Below are 17,506 nucleotides of genomic sequence, written 5' to 3'. Positions count from 1 at the left end.
CATCCACAATCTGATCCAGTTGTACCAGTTCCTCATTGCTTGCCTGGTGTTCGTGGTTGTCTAGACGTGCCTTTGTGTCTGAAGCATTATTCTCTGCAGACCAGATTAGAGATTTGCAAGAATAGTAGTGAATGCCTGTATCTTTCTGTGTGTGGGATTCTGGGCATTCAACAAAACATCTCAACGAATTCCAGAAATTCCAGACACTGGGTTCAAATATTCCATTTATCTAGTGACACACATAAATCCTCATGAAGAATTTCATGTGCAATTTCAATGTGTTATTTTCAGTTGTCAAAAAGTAATCTGTGTTGACGTATCTGGAGCAGCGTGCCCTGCAGAATGGAGGAACGAGAACAGATTGTACACGGATAGTTGTCAAAACTTTCCACAGAAGATACCTTATAAATAACAAGAAAAAGAAAGGAAAGCGAAATATTATTTATTGGAATTTAGTAAACTAGCATATTTCATCTTTATTTTGCCAGTTTGGAAATCATATATTTTCACTTGCATCCCCCAGCGTATGTGTCGAGCTGCTGGATCCGAAGGATTTCAAGATCGAATGAATCAGGTGCATGCAAGGTTTCCGCTATAGCTTCCATTGCCTTCTGGCCAACTGGAGCGAAGTGTATCAGCTGAAAGAGGGACAGAGAATGAAGTCATTTCAAAGTGTTCTTAAGAACGATAACCACTACAGTATTTTCAACAAACAATAACGAGATAATTTGGTGTAGCAAACCCTTCTACCAAACTTTAAAATGCAAATTACATGCAAGCAGGTGTTGGCCACCTTGTCTTCAATCCACGTGCAACGCTAGTGATGGGGAAATTAGAAACTCAGAAACACACCCTGAAAGCCAAAGTATGGGATTAATGAACTACGGAAAACGGTTTACCTCCACTGGAAGACTTGCTAGAGTTCTGAAACATGCTGCCTTTTGACCTGCGTTAAGGATCCTTATGTCTCTCAAAAACATCTGTCTCAGCTTCTCGTCATACATAGCTGTTGGCAAACCTGGAATGTATAACGTGAATAAAAAGTTAAGCGCCACCCAGTATATTTTGCAAAAATGGAGGTTGCATGCAGACAGAGCTATCATTATTTGGTTTCGTACTTTTAGTTCAAAAACAAAGTCATAATGGAATTTGTCTTTTACTTTCAACAGGATGCATGGACTTTTGGAAAACATGCATTTTGTTTTCCTCAAAAAGTTTACATTCTTTTGAAAAGTGAAAATCAGAAATGACTGTTACATGTTCACATGACTGTAATAATCTTGTATAAGCACAGGAATAGCTATTTTGGTTTTAAAAGCATTGTCAACATATCTGTTACAATATTTCCTTTAATTGTACGTACAAATGATTATGACATCCCTAAATCATAATTTACCAGATGAACCTTCGCAAAATATGGATTGGTCTTCCCAATCAGTTCAGTCTAACATTTCTACTGCTTTACATCTTAGTTTTGAATAGGCTAGCGCTTAACTTTTGATTTGCGGTATATATTTGATGAAAAGCAGGTTCGTGTGGGACCACTGGAACGTCAGTTACAACATGATTCATTATATGCCTTGAGGATATGATGCTTATAGTTTAAAAGTCGTAGTTGGTTCTGGAATAGGAGTTGGACACATATTTCCCCAAGCAGATTGAGTAGATTGACAATTTAATGGAAGCTACGCAATTTTGTGTTTGATACGATGGTGTAAAAAGCAGTATGGAAACGATGAGCAGGTGCCAAAAAAGAATTAATTCTGCCAGAAAAAAATGTCAGTTCTTTGGTGAATTTGAACCTAGACTAGACGATTGCCATATGTACCCAAATCCCCCATCCGCATCTTGGGACTGAGCACTGTCGAGGGAGGGTGTATGTACATGTAGCGATGCATCAGCAATAGATGTATAACTAAACACACAAACACTCTGCCAGACTTACCTTTCACAGGAAATATCTGTGCGCCAAGAAGTAAGTCCTCATCATCTTTGAGAGTAGTGTCATAAAAGTCTCTGGTCATATTCAGACCAAGTTCCCGGGCGAAGTCACTGCAGTAATACACTGGCTTCACCTTGACCTCATAACCCTTGCGTGCCAGGAAGCTCGTCAACTGTGGCCAGCTGCACGCTTTGTCGACACGAAGAACTGCAAGACAGTTGTTGTTTCTTGTAAGGTGACATGTAGATGTTTACTGTGCTTTATCTTCCTACTCTGAAAGCTAATGTCTCATTTTATCATCCAGAATACTAGGCATCACGTTACACTTTTCTCTATTTCATTTTGCTAGGCACCGTGGTGTAAAATAGTAATATATCGTATTAAGCAGATATATGGTAAGCCAACATTAGATGTATATCCAGTTCGTAAGACATAATCAAGCAGAAATGGTTTCACAGTCGAACTTACCCAGAATTACCATTGAATTCCCGAGTTCCTGTAAACGAAACATTACTTTGTTAGTTCCTGAAACGCCATAGGAATGGATCTATGAGGATCTGCTGTAATACATAGCATGGTCACATTCTAATATTGGTGGTTGAAATCACCACTCGTGTTACATAAAACGGGGCCAATCAAAACTGCTATAAAAGAGCCGCATCCCTGCTTGGTCCCAATTCTGTATAATTACAATTTGGAGGCAATTGCAATCGAGTTTTAGCAGGTATTGCACATCAAGCCATTACACCGAACCCTCCAAATCTGTCCAACGGAGGATCACAAAACTGCATGACGTCCCCACCTTTTCCCGCCACATGGACATAACGCAGTGGGAGACGGGTCTCGTCACTGAAGAATGGCTGAGCGTTGGTCGTGTCCACGGGGATAGGAAGCTGCATAATGATATATCGTCTACCTCCAATAACTGCAGTCTGCAGTCAGTTCCACAAGGTCTGTGATGACACTCTACCCATCAACACATGTTGCACGCGTGGCCTCAAACCATACATTTCTGTGCCCATAACAGTCGAGCAGCTGCTCCAACAGGTTGTGCAGTTGCAAGTCCGCTCACATAAAGGTCACGGGGTGATTTTTGGGTTGTGGCTTATTCGCTTTTTGATTAAATTTTCAGTTTTGATGCATTTTATGTTTAGCAATCATTTTGTTGGTGCCTCCATTACAATAACAATTATAATAAAGTTATTATAATGCCCTGAATTCCACACCATGGAGTGGCAGGCTCGAAGCGGTACACTATTATTATTACCCCGGATAACCCATGCTGTCTTTTAGGCGCTACAGGCTTATAGTCTCATGACTTTATTTCACCCGGATGCTGGCAATGTTGAACAAACTCACTTGCCTAAGATGAGACCACATATATCATATCTGATCGTTGTGGGACAGTACGAAAGTCTTTGGCATCAAGTCACCGAACACGGTCACCCATCCAAGTGTCCGAGCTCGACGTTGCTCAGCTTTCTCTGATTCTTGACCCGAGCTCATACACTAGACCACACACACACACCCACGCATTGCAGCTTTACGCTCCTTTCACGATTTGCTACCAACAAACCATGCTCAACCAGCCTTCATGGCGTGTGTGTAACACAAGAAACTAAAACGAATCCAGACCCGATTATTCATAGGCAGACGCTGAGTGCAATGTTACACAAACAAAACAAAACAAAAAAACCCCAAATCAATCTGTCTTGAATCCCGATCTACATTAAGTCTTCACAGCGATTTATTGATTCAATGCCTTCACTTACCTTAAATGAAAACAGAACCTTGATGTCAGTTAGTCCCGCCAATTTGGTTTTAATCTCCAGTATGTCGGCCTTCTCGTCCCTCCCTTCCTTTGGGGGAAGGTAGATGTACACTGTGTACATACGGGCGTCTCTCTCTTCAGGGGCGCCGAGCACCGACATAGGGTGACACATTAGGGCCAGGAGACCAAAGAGGGCGACGAACATTGTTGTGAAATCGTAACTCCTCTGCACAGAGAAAAAGATTAATCTTTGCACTTTGGATGCTAAAGAGTATATTTATGTCAGCTAGTATTTTTTAGCAGATCGTGAACATTGTGCTTAAACTTGTGTAACAAAAACATATGCTTGAAATTTGTGGACGGACTGGCAAGATTCGACTGCACTTATGTAGCAGATACTATATGGTGCCTTGAGTGTTAACAAACCCTAACGGGGTTTTCAGCTGGTACAATGCTGGCCTTTTGCTTTTTGATATCTTGTGGTTTGATTTCAGGTGGAGTAAGAAAGCCATCGTCAAGGAAAGATTTAAAGGTAAAATAAAACTATATCACCATCTGTGGAAGAACACCGATTTAGCAGAACTACTATAACTGTACTGTGTCTAATCAATTATAACATCAGTCTCTCACCTTAAGGAAATCATTGGCCAATAATCACATCGAGAAGCATATTCATATAGACTTTAGTGTATAAATTATTTTACCTTTTCAACTGTGGTAATGGCGAACACGGGTTGCTGACTGGTGTTTGTGGATTGACTCCTGCCAAATATATACACTTGTTTCAAATCGAAGTTCCCACTACGCATGTCAGCACAATGGCCGAGGACAAATGAACACTCGTTCACATATATATATTTTATGCATACATGAATATTCATGAGATAGCATTTGCGATGCAGAGCCATTTCATGGTTGTAATACAGGGTTATTTGCTTGTAAAGTTAACTGAATGGATCTAAACTAAGGCATGCACTTATTCCCCTCCTGGTGCAACGTTGAGCCTCTACATATCGTAGCGTATACATTGTATATAGCGTATCTAAGTTCTGGAGCGTGCATGTCTATAAGGCTGTGCACGTAGTTGCAAATCTTCACTAGTTAGGTACACCTATCAACAAAACAAAGTCCCAGCCTTCACTCCCTCTTCTCTATGTTGGTGAGGTGAGGTGAGGTGAGGTGAGGTGAGGTGAGGTGAGGTGAGGTGAGGTGAGGTGAGGTGAGGTGAGGTGAGGTGAGGTGAGGTGAGGTGAGGTGAGGTGAGATTTAACGTCGTGTTTAAGAACGGTTTTCGCTCACATGACGATGTGCATGCGTGTGTTTGTATGGCTGGTTGTGCTAGCCCAGATTCAAGCTAGTTTTACAGTGCTAGTTCACTGATATGCCATGCATAATTTAAGTATGAATAGCTTCTTTCAGATACATCATACTGACTCTGAGCAGACTAGGACTGTTTTTCCCATTGAAGCTGGGCACAAGCCAGGGACCAACAAATTCCATATTATAACGTCTGGATGGCCCGACCGGGGATCGAACCCGCGACCTTAACTCGACAGACGGACGCTCTAAGCACTACACCACGGAGACGCCAATGCATGGTTTTCAGAGTACTAGTGAAGTGTTATATAAGCTTTCTTGTGAGGTAAGTAGAGGCGAAATTGTGCCATGATAAGAATGTTTCACTCATATGCCAACGTGCATGCGTGTGTATGTGTGGCTGGTTGTAGTAGCCCAGATTTCAGCTGAGATACCAAGGTCACTGAGATACCATGCCTCAATTCAAAACGAATACCCCACACAGACACATTGTATGGACTCCGAGCCAACCAACAGAGTTTCTCCATGAACGCCGAGCGCCAGGCATGGACTAACAAGTACCAAATTTTAACGTCTGTTATGAAGCGGTCGGGTCTCGAACCCGCGACCTTTCGCTCTCTAAGCACAATATCACGGAGAAGCTAGTCAGTGTTTCCAGAAAGAACGAATAATGCATATCTTTGAATTTGTTACATTCAGCTAGTGACAGGGTTCACTACAAGCTGTAACCTGGCTACGGAGTAGTGTGTCATAAAGATCATTGCAAGAATCACATCACGAAGGAACAATAATTCCCAAACCTGCCACGAGAGGCAATAAACGCATCGTCCGAGGATCATATGATCATATGATCTTTTGGACTGTATGTAACACTTGCTCTTCCAATTTACATTTGTTCCAAAGGACATGAAATAACTACATGAGCAAATGTGGCAAAGGTGTGTAAATATGACAAATGTGTGTAAATATGACAAATGTGTGTAAATATGACAAATGTGTGTAAATATGACAAAGACGTGTAAATCTGACCATCATGTTAACATAGATACAACGTTGGTAAAAGTTGTAAATGCTTTCCACTAATGACATAGTCTCTTAATTGCTCAGTAATTTTTTATTTATTTGTTTGTTTTTTGTTTGTTTGTTTATAACATTTATTCAATAGTCTGGTGATATATACACGTTACCAGATTTGGCTAATAAACTGAAGGTCAGTGATATTTGTGGTAATTGGAAACATGTGGTGTGACGGTACACCATATATGTGTCGCCACGTTGCATATGACTCGAATCAGGTTTTCACTTAACTTGAGCATACAGAGGATATAGTTATTTACGTGATACGTAACAACGATAGAAATCTTTAACAAGACTGAAACAGTGGGAGGAGTGCCCAGTACAGTTCTGTTCATGGGGTTTATATTTTGAAACCTTTTCGTAAATAATCTTATCACTGAACTTTTCATAATCAGCCAGTGTAACCGTTTTCAGGAAGTGAGTGAGCAAGTCATTTATAGCGTCAACTCGGCAATATTTCAGCGTTTCAAACAAGTTCTTCTTTGACTTTCATCAGCAGAAATTTAAAACTTTTTCAATACTCCATTTCCACTTTGTAGGTCGTCAATAATGTAATGCTATATAACAACTGGTTCACCCTGTTTTTGTATCAACTTTATTGAGGTACATCAAAGCATGGAGGACCTCCAGGCAGTCTGCTTTTGATTTAAGCATGCTACTGCTTGACAAGTATTAGATAAGCCACGACCTGACAAATGACCCCAATTTGCATATATGGGAACGCCCTCCAGAACATTCCACTTGAAACACGAGGGAAACATGTTGTCGTCTAAATATTTAAAATGTTCAATTTCCTCGTGCGATTCGTGTCTTGCTTAACGAAATCTCTCTACGAGACACGTGATAAACAGTAGCGGTATTGATTTCACGCCACCGTCAGCATGTATTGCACATGCTTAGTCCTCGACCTACCTCATGTACCTGTAGCAGTCGAGTGTATTCGTCTACATTCCTTGCCCAGCCTACTTGTCACAAACGCGTTTACAGCGCAAGTTCATCTAATGCGTGTCAAGCAGTGGTATATGAATACTTTACCTACGAATGTTTTTGTAAGATCAGTGACCATAACAACTCGACATATTCATGAAGATTATTTTGCCACCAGGAGATATTGATGACCTTGTCTTCTTGACTGGAGTAAAAGATTTAAGATCTCTTCATGTATCGTTCAAGAGCGAGTGACATGTAAATTGGTATTCTAGTTGATTATCTCTTCACTCATCACAGAAATTTGTTTTGTTTGTATTGTCCTCGATTACACTATTACCTTATGGCACAATAACGGTGATTCTTTTCAGTGCCTGTGAAATGTCCACTGAGGGAAGCGGGATACAGACACGGCATTTATTTAGTACCAAATGGCTGGTAATTTGTATTTAGATCAGCAAAATATTACACAATGACTGCTCAGCAGCACCAGCTCTATGCTTGACATAGTATCAACAGTACCAGCTCTATGCTTGACATAGTATCAACAGTACCAGCTCTATGCTTGACATAGTATCAACAGTACCAGCTCTATGCTTGACATAGTATCAACAGTACCAGCTCTATGCTTGACATAGTATCAACAGCACCAGCTCTGTGCTGATATTGGTGGACAATCATTAACATCACGCAACATTACAGAAAGCTCCTAAATGTATAATTCTGTTATTTCAGATGCCTTTCTTTCCTCTTCAAAGAATGATGAGTAACTCATGTCATCATAATGCAAGGATCATTCTGCTTCATATCAAGTCGCATTCTTTGTTTTTAATAATCACAGTGTATACCCAGTTAACGTGTTAGTCCAGGTAAAAATGTCAAGATCACGGGGACATGTTTCAAGTTTACATCCACATGTTGAGGTACAACACAGACCTAACCTCATCCAGTTCCACCTTCCTACATGTAGTTGATGCTGATCTACATGGTTATTAAAGTAGGGGAACTGTACTTTCAATGGGGGGGGGGGGGGGCAGAGAGCCAGGGGGCAGTTGTCGGGGGGCAATTGTCCGGGTGGGGGGGGGGGGGGGGGGCGTTAGCTTGATACCCTTTCAATGTACGATAGTCGAAATGGGGAAATATATGGGACTGAATCAATATTGATACAATAATAATGGATGTTCTGGGTGGATTTCCTTCAAAGCAAAGCTGTTCGTTCAGTTTTCCCCCTTGTTAGATGACTGGAGTATGACATGAAAATTCCGGGTTTACAATGTTCAGTCAGTATTGTGTGATTTGACCCTGAAAACCCTCACCATGCACACAGATGCAAGAAACTTATCGAAAAAATGGTCTACAATGATTATTCCGACCTGCCTTTAAAACGTCAAGATTTACAATGACACTCCATGCAGGTGTAGGAGGCTCCCACGTTGTGCACGGGCTTCCCATACATTGTGTTTGCGTGTGGTGATAACGTGAAATGATGCTGCATACACAAGATGAATGTCATTCTAACGTTTCTCATTGGGTTTTCATTCTATCAGACTTCAAAGTTCAGGTTCCCCTACTTTTTTGACGAGTATATTTCTTTAGTAATACAATGTTATCTCTGTCATTGGGACTGAAGAAATAATCCGGATTGGCCAATGTCCCTGATTATCCAGCTGATGATAAATGTACAAGCGACGGATGGGACTGATATTTTACGTTGGTGTTGCCAACTTGCCAGAATGGACAGATGCCGGTTATGATAGCTTCCACTGTATTGCCGCTCCCTGGGTGACATCTGTTTGATAAAAATGTGCGCTGTTTTCTCCACGGTCGTAAATTGATGGCTAAATTTTATGCCTAAAATGCTCGAATCCTTAACTCTTTTGTCTGGACTGAGAGCGTTTGGGGCTAATTAAGTTTATCAAAGCACATTGGTACAATATCAAATTGATCAAATATGTTTCCTGTTTAACTCACATTCACACGAACACACGCACACACATGCATAGAGATTCGAACGCACAAGCAAGTCTAGTAATCTCGCGACCCATTTCACCACACCTTAGCACGCACAATGTTATGGAATATCGTCAGTGTATTTTAGTATATCCTCAAAAGGGTCATTGCAGCCGCTCAGAGAACCTTATGTTGTCGTTCTTAAGCTAGTCCACCGTTACAAGACGTTATAGACTCACCGTGCTTTCATAGAAATATGTTGCCAGTATTGAACTGGGGAGTCTATCTCCTTCTCGTTTGCTTTCTTCTCCTCCTTGGCAACTGGTAGGGCCACACGTTGAAGAAAATTAACCACATTTGAAAAATCAGATAAAGATTTACTTCAGTACACATACACAGAAACCAACACGTAGAGACTTGCACGTGGCTAAGCACGTCCTGGCACCCGTGAACGGCCCCCTCCTCGTGGTGGGTTCTGGGTAATGCTAAGAGCCGAGAACAGTTCACCCCCGTCGTGGACCCGTGCGAATATTTGGTCCACCAACCCGTTTGCCGTGGGTTGCGGTCTTCAGTGGAGAAAGGGATCCTGGTTGGAGTCCAATACTGGCCTGCAACTGTGTTGCCTAATACACCACTTTGGCCCTGACTTCACCTAGACGGGTAGTTGTATGGGTCCGGCCCAACCAATCGGCTGGTCACACAAAGCCCTGTGCTACTTTTATGTATGTACTATTGCAAGAAAATTTGGAAATTATGATATGTTTAATTTTATGTGTGTTTTTGCCGAATGCATGTCCAGGTAAAGTTTTGTCACGTGACAAGTGTGAAGCAAACTTCTGCGCTGTTACATTATTGGATAACCTGTTTTGTGGAGTCACGCCCATTGCCAATCTTCTGAACCTCATTTGCTTTCAAAACAAATATTCGTATGCCCATCTTCATAAATATTTGGCACCCGTGGCGAGCCACCTCCTCGTGGTGGGTGCTGGGTAACGCCAAGAGCTCGCCGACACCCCCGTAGTGGACCCGGGGGGATATTTGGTCCACCAACCCGTTTGCCGTGGGTTGCGGCGCTGTGTCGGTGGAGGAGGGGATCCTGGTGGTTGAGGGCAATGGGAGCAGGACTATTGCTCCTATTGCTCAACACACCACTTTGGCCCTGACTTCACCTAGACGGGTGGTAGAACTGGCCCAGTTCTATCAATCGGCTGGTCACGCCAAGCCCTGAGCTACAACTATTTCATGCTCAAAATTTATGAAACTGGTAATTTGATTTTTCATGCTTGGCTCTTTGGAGATTGTAATTTGAAATTCATCATTTGATATATGTTTTTGCCTAGAGTCGTATGCCCAGAAGGCGGTGGCTCATGGGCCAATCTGGTGGAATCATTAACCTTTTAATTTTTCTGCTGGAGTATATCATCCGGGTATCCTTGGTGCTGCAAGTTGGAGATCCGCTTGTTTTTAGCATTGTCCTTGTGATACTCCGTGGTGGGTGGGGAGCTCGGATGACGAAATCTCAACCCTAAATATGGCTTATGAAATCCCCACAAAGAAACCCAAATCCTCTTCAAAATGATGTGGATGATAATGACTTTCGACCGTCCAAATCAATTGACTTTTGGCCAAGCTTTCTTGTGATTGAAACTGGCGACAAAACACCATTAAAATTGGACCCTGTTGCATTTGCCAAAGGTATTCAAGGTATTGTCAGGGAAGTTAAGAACATTAAACGGTTACGTTCAGGCGCACTGCAGCTTGTGTGCGGAAACGGTAGCAATTAGTCAATTTGACGAGCACAGTTTCTGCTCAACAAACGTTAAACAAGAAAAAGGGTATCATCAGAGACTGTGATCGGTTGTTTTCTGACATGTCAGGACTTGACACCGTGACTGAAATGAAAGGCCAAGGAGTGATCTTAGTGAACACAATGAAACTGTTCTAACAAATACACAGAACGAGTACTTACCTGTTTGCCTTTTCGTCACCAACTACTCCCAAATTCTTGAAGGCAGGTTACTGTAATATCACTGCTGACACATACATTCCCATTCCGCTGAGATGCTTTAAATGTCCGAAGTATGGCCATCATATAAATACCTGCACATTGTCCGTTGTGTGTGATCACTGTGACACATACAACTGAAGATTGTACAAGTACTTTTAAGAAATGTACCAACTGTTTAAGTGATCATTCATTGTTCTCTAACGAATGTCTAATTTGGACAGAACAAATGCAGATCAACAAGATCAGATTCACCCAGAACATCAGTTTCTTTTCTGATGCCAAGAAACTTGTACAGAGATCTGAGCTGACAGAAAGTTATGCTTCAGTAACCAAAACACCAATCGAGTCAAGCCCTAAAGTATCTAAATCAACCACAAGCTGCCAAACACTTGACTTGAGTAAAAGGCAACTCTCCACAGCATTTATATCCTGCTACATCATCTCAAACTGCGGAATCAATACTTAGCATGTCAGAGGAAGTGTCACAACTATCATCTATTCATACGTCGTCCTCTCAATCACGTTCACAGTCTCAGTCATCATCTGATAGTCAGTCAGTTGTTAAAAGCAAAACTAAACTGAGGTACGATGCTCCCAAAAAGCAAAGTGGCAGAGCCCCAAAAGGGTCGGAAAATACAATTCTGCTATTTAACGAATATGGATCTCTCGAGGACATGGACGTAACTGAAAACGTCCATTCTAGGGTCCACGGCTTGTCGCCCTCAAAAAAAGGTACGGGGTAGATCCCCAATCAACCCACCTGAAAGGTAATGTCTTAGAACAGTGAGTGAGTTTAGTTTTACGCCGCACTCAGCAATATTCCAGTTATATTGCAACGGTCTGTAAATAGACGACTCTGGACCAGACAATCCAGTGACCAACAACATGAGCATCGATCTGCGCAATTGGGAACCGATGACATGTGTCAACTAAGTCAGCGAGCCTGACCACCCGATCCCGTTAGTCGCCTCTTACGACAAGCACAGTCGCCTTTTATGGGTAGCTGAAATCCTATTCTACCCCGGGACCTTAACGGGTCGTCTTTCGACAATATAGTACAGTGGAACTGTTGAGGATTAAGGACAAATTAAAATGAGTTACAGTTATTAGTTCAGGATCTGTCACAACCAGCTTACTGTCTGCGGGAAACTTATTTGAAACAGACAGATACTTTTGATCTACATCAGTTCGAAGCATATTATTCTTTCTCACCTCCGGAAGATAGGGCCACTGGTTGATCTTCAATCATTGTTAAGCAGAATCGTATTCACAGCCCAGTAACACTACAAACTAACCTTCAAACCGATGCAGTGAGACTAACTCTTCATACTGCCTTTACAATATGTTCGCTGTATATTCTGCCTTCTTTCACACTGCATTTGTCTGATCTCTATGATCAACTTCCGAAACCCTGCATTATAATGGGTGATCTTAAAGGCCATACTCCACTCTGTGGTGGTACAAATACTAATACTAAAGGTAAAACACTGGAAGATTTTATCTCCAACAATGATTTGTGTATGTACAATGATGGTTCGGGATCCTGCAACCGGCACATACTCTCCTCTGAATTTGTCTCTTGCAGACTCTACTGCACTTAATGAATTTGAATGGTCAGTCCACAATGACCTTTGAGGAAGTGGTCATTTTCCAACGATACTATCAGAAATTTCTCCAACTGATTCTCCATCTCACACACGATGGAATTTTTCCAAAGCAGATTGTTCCTTATTTCAAACCTTTTGCATATCTAGAATAAGTTTCTTGGATATAGCTGATCCTATTCAGGTGTTTTCTGACGCCTTAAGTATAATTGCTGATGATGAACGGAAGCCATGGTTTAATGCAGACTGCAAAAATGCTAGGAAAGCATGGAAAAAGGCAGAGAAATATTTTCGTCATCACACAACTGTCCATAACTTAAATAAATTTAAAATACTAAATGCAAAGGCATATCGTACCTTCAAGTAAAACAAACGACAATCCTGCAGGAACTATCTTTCCAAAATTAATTCACGGACGCCTATGTCCAAAGTGTGGAACATGAGTCAGAGAATAAAAGGTAAAGGCTCAAAATCGGTTGTTCACCATCTTAAGGATGGCAAATTATGTTCCTGAGTTTCAGAGATATCAGAATCAACAGGAAAAGAAAAAAAAACTTAATTTTGAATGAAATAAGGTTATGAAGGTTATGTGAGCTCCATACTGCTCTTGAGCAAGCTCATGAAACTGTAACGGGTGATGATAATATACATTACCAGTTACAGAAACTCTTACCTGAGGGATGTCTGGTCATACTTTTAGACATATTTGATAAAATATGGACGGCTTGAAAATGTCCTCCTTCATGGCGTAATGCCATTCTAGTCCCAATACCAAAACCTGGCATGGATCATACATATCCCTAGAATTACAGACCAATATCTGTAACCAGATGTGTCTGTAAAAACATGGAACGTATGGTAAATAATAGATTAACATGGTATCTTGAAACCAATAACCTGATCAAAAACACCAATGTGGTTTCAGGAAAAATCGTAGTACCATTGATCATTTGGTACGTTTAGAATTCTTCGTTTAAAATGCTATAATAAATAAACAACATGTTGTATCGATTTCCTTTGATATCGAGAAAGCTTATGACATGACCTGGAAGCATGGTATTTTGAAGGATTTACATCACTTTGAGTTGAGAGGCCGTTTGCCTCTTTTTATAATAGAGTTTTTAAAAGACAGGCAATATCAAGTCCGAGTAGGTTCAAAGCTGTCTGATCATTATAATCAGGTTCAGGGTGTACCTCAGGGCAGTATTTTGTCTGTCACTTTATTTGATATTAAGATCAACAGTTTATCCAAGGTTTTAAATGATTCAATCGATGGATTACTGTTTGTGGACGATTTTAATGTTTCCTGTGCTGGTAAAAATATGCGTACTATTGAACGGCAATTACAGTTGTGTTTCAATAAAATAAATAAATCGTGTCTTGAAAACGGCTTTAAATTTTCTAAATCCGAAAAGAACTGTATTCATGTTTGTAGAAAAATATAAGCCGCATAAGAACCCTGAACTGTCCTTAAATGGCTCTCCCATCAAAGTTGTCAAGGATGCCAGGTTCTTGGGTTTAATTTTCAACTCTCATTTAACCTTCTTAACCACATTAAATCCCTTAAAGCGTAAGGCCTGAAGGGACTACATCTGTTGGAGGTTGTTTCCAACTCAAAGTGGGGAGGGGATGAAACTACCCTCTTACACCTATGTAGATCACTGTCCATTCAAAACTCCATTATGGCTCCATCGTATATGGCGGAGCCTGTAAAAGCAACCTTAAACTTCTTGATTCTGTCCACCACCAATGTTTAAGACTTTGTCTCGGGTCTTTTAGAACTTCACCTATTGACAGTCTCTACGCTGAGGTCGATGAACCATCTCTTACACAACGTCGTAAAATTATCTTTACAGTACATTACTAAATTATTCTCTATATACATATAACTTTATGAGGATTTGTAGGACAAGAAGTCTTGTTCCGCCTGTAGGGAACAGAATTAAACCATTTATTTCTTCGGCCGGCATTGAGCTGGAGATTCTATCGCCTTCCTGTCTTCTTTCCTCTCCTCCTTGGCAATCGGTTAGGCCACAAGTTGGTCTAACATTAACACTATTTAAGAAATCAGAGAGAAATTACTTATACTTATTACTTACTTATATACTTATATAAACAACAACCATCATTAAAAAGCAAATATAACAATCACAAATCCTTATTTACAGATGTGCCTCGGTCATTGGATCCAAAACAATATCTTCTCGATTACTGGATAGCAGCTCTATTTTCACTGCGGGAGCTAACGCCATATTAACGGCTCTTAGATATGTTCAACGACACCCTAAACATGAACAATACATAATCTATTCAGACTCTCTTTCATGTCTTCAGGCGATTAAACATCTTTCTTGCAAACATCCACTTTTCATAGAAATTATTGAACTGTACAATGATCTTGCTACTGGCCAATACGACATCGTCCTCTGTTGGTTACCAAGCCACGTGGGCATTTCCAGGAATATATTGGCTGATCTTGCTGCCATGGCAGCACTCAACAAATCTGTGACTCCACTCGTTATTCCATACTCAGACTATAAAACTGCTATTAGGTCTTATATTCGTGATCTGATGCAAAAGAAGTGGGACAGCCAAGTAGGTATCAATAGATTACATGAAATAAAACCTCACGGTTACACCCACTTGGGCTGTCAAGTACATCCTGCTTGACTGTGTTGAATTCTCTATCATAAGGGATACATATTTCAATGCAAAAACACTTACGAATCTTTTTAACGCAGTTAATATTCATTTCATTATTGGATTTGTAAAAGAAATTGATTTCCTTGTTGAAGTGTAATTGATATGTTCTGTAGATGATTTTTAATGATTAGTAGTATAGATTAGTAACAGATTTTTAGTGGCTGTACCCTCAAAGGGGGTTAAAGTATTGTAAAATTACTGTCCTCCTGAGAGGGTACGTAAGTCCCAAAATTTAATTTGTACTTACCAGGATTTGTAAACGTAGTATTCTTGTTATTTTAATGGAGGCTAATATATCTTACAATCGCCAAAGGCTGAAGAGATGGTGTAAATCCAGATAGGGTCATACGTGTAGTTCTAATATATGGCTAGATATGACGAAACTGCTAACGGTTGAAGGGATGACTTAAATCTAGCTAGGGTCCAACACAGGTAGCAGAGGTAATGTAAGTCCCCATGGTCTTAGTATGGTGATCTACCTTCTGTTGTTGGCGATCTATAGCCTTTTTATATTGTATTGTCCAAACTGTATTGAGATATTAGTTTTAATTTTCAAGGCTAGTTTTAATTCTCACTGTGATGTTCTAGTTGTTTTACCATCCTTCATCGAGAGATTTTTATTATATACACATCTTCTATTTCAATATTTAACATGTTCTCGTCTCGTGGTGGCTGCAATATTGCCGATGTGACGTTACATAACAACTCACCCAAGTCCAGTAATAACACGATCCATTTCACCACACCTCAGACCGCACAATGTTATGGAATATCGTCAATGTAGTTTAGTATATCCTCAAAAGGTCTGCGAGAACCTTACAGCCTCTCATTCTCTAGCTAGTCCACTGTTATTTACATGGGAACACAAACAAGACTTAAAAGACACACTCTGCTTTCACCAAAATATGTTCTCTATTCTACGTTTCACTTGTCAGTTCCCTGCACTTTTAGTGTTCAAGTATACATGTGTGAGTCTGTTTGATAATGTCGGCAACACGAACTTTGTAAATATAAACAGAACAATACACTGGTATCGTCACGTTATACAATTTAAGCACATACATCAGTATGTATTGCGTCCTGGTCTCATTTGGACTGTATACTGTTACAAGACGTACAGTCAGTATGGGACAGATTTCGCTATGCACATATAGATTATGAATTTGGAAGAAAATATGTCGGAACTGTGAATTATGTACCAAGCCACAGATTCCATACACCTCTCAGTTATACTTGACCTTAAATCGAATGTTCAGTACGTCTAAATGTTTGATTTCACTTTTACATGCGTGAATCAAGTGAAAACAAACTGTGATGTAAGCGTAACATTCAAATGTAGAGAGTTATGGAATTTATTTGGAAACGTAATCTATTACTTGTAATTGTTTACGCATGTGTTCAGATGTCGAGGTCATCCGTTACTGTCAGTATTTAAAACGCTTAAAACTGACGCTTAATTGGTGACGTTTAACAGCTGGTGAAACCAGCATATCACGTCAGCAAATTCCATAAAGCGTGACCAAACGACCATGATGTCCGAAACATCTCTCTCTGTGGGCCTAACCATCAAGTTTACATCGCGAGTAAAGATGACAGGACATGTGTTTATGAATCACTATCACTTAGTTGTCGTGACAGGTGTCCACGGAAACGTGAGCGTAATCTGCTCCACTGGTGGGCAACCGTCACAAATATACACAAAGTCTAATCCACTGTTCACCTGGTTTCGTACAAGTTCCCACGCCAGCAGCATCCAATCCACACTGCACCCAGACGTTATCCATCCCACTTATCCCATGGTTTATTTGCACTTATCTTACCTCACACATAAATATCTTTTTGACTGGCTAAGCACTCTTCTATTATTTTCAATGTACCCCTTTTACAAGCAGGGTACACTGCGATATACCCCGATGCCAAGGGTACCTCATTCGGTACTTCGTGGTTGTACTTCTTTATCTCGAACAACATTGAATCAGGCATGATGCAAGGACCGATTGGAAGAATCGAACCGTTTGATTCCCACAGATTGGCTGAAGTGGTCGATCCAATACCCAAGCTTCAAACAGAGGGCATAAGTAAACTGATATGGAAAGCTCACGAGTTTAACGTTCAGTGCCAACACCTCATGGCTTCCACATGACCTCCACCACTTAACCCAGTAAGACCACATCTGGCCCTACAACGCTACGAAATTCACAAACGAA

General features: G+C 40.7%; 1 protein-coding gene across 1 annotated transcript; it reads right to left on the bottom strand.

The window, feature by feature from the left end:
- Positions 1 to 426: 426 nt before the first annotated feature.
- On the bottom strand, positions 427 to 16,279 carry LOC137260089 (uncharacterized). Its single transcript, XM_067797781.1, has 7 exons — positions 16,010 to 16,279; positions 4,418 to 4,475; positions 3,715 to 3,939; positions 2,411 to 2,438; positions 1,946 to 2,149; positions 900 to 1,018; positions 427 to 638 (listed from the first exon to the last, which is right to left on the bottom strand). Exons 1-7 carry the CDS (start codon positions 16,033 to 16,035, stop codon positions 507 to 509), a joined length of 792 nt encoding a protein of 263 aa, XP_067653882.1. The 5' UTR covers positions 16,036 to 16,279; the 3' UTR covers positions 427 to 506.
- Between the last annotated feature and the right edge of the window lie 1,227 nt (positions 16,280 to 17,506).

Source organism: Haliotis asinina, chromosome 13 (genome assembly GCF_037392515.1).
Source record: "Haliotis asinina isolate JCU_RB_2024 chromosome 13, JCU_Hal_asi_v2, whole genome shotgun sequence".
Classification (NCBI taxonomy): Eukaryota; Metazoa; Mollusca; class Gastropoda; order Lepetellida; family Haliotidae; genus Haliotis; species Haliotis asinina.
Note: the sequence above shows the minus strand (reverse complement) of the source record. Positions and strands in the feature narration are given on the sequence as shown.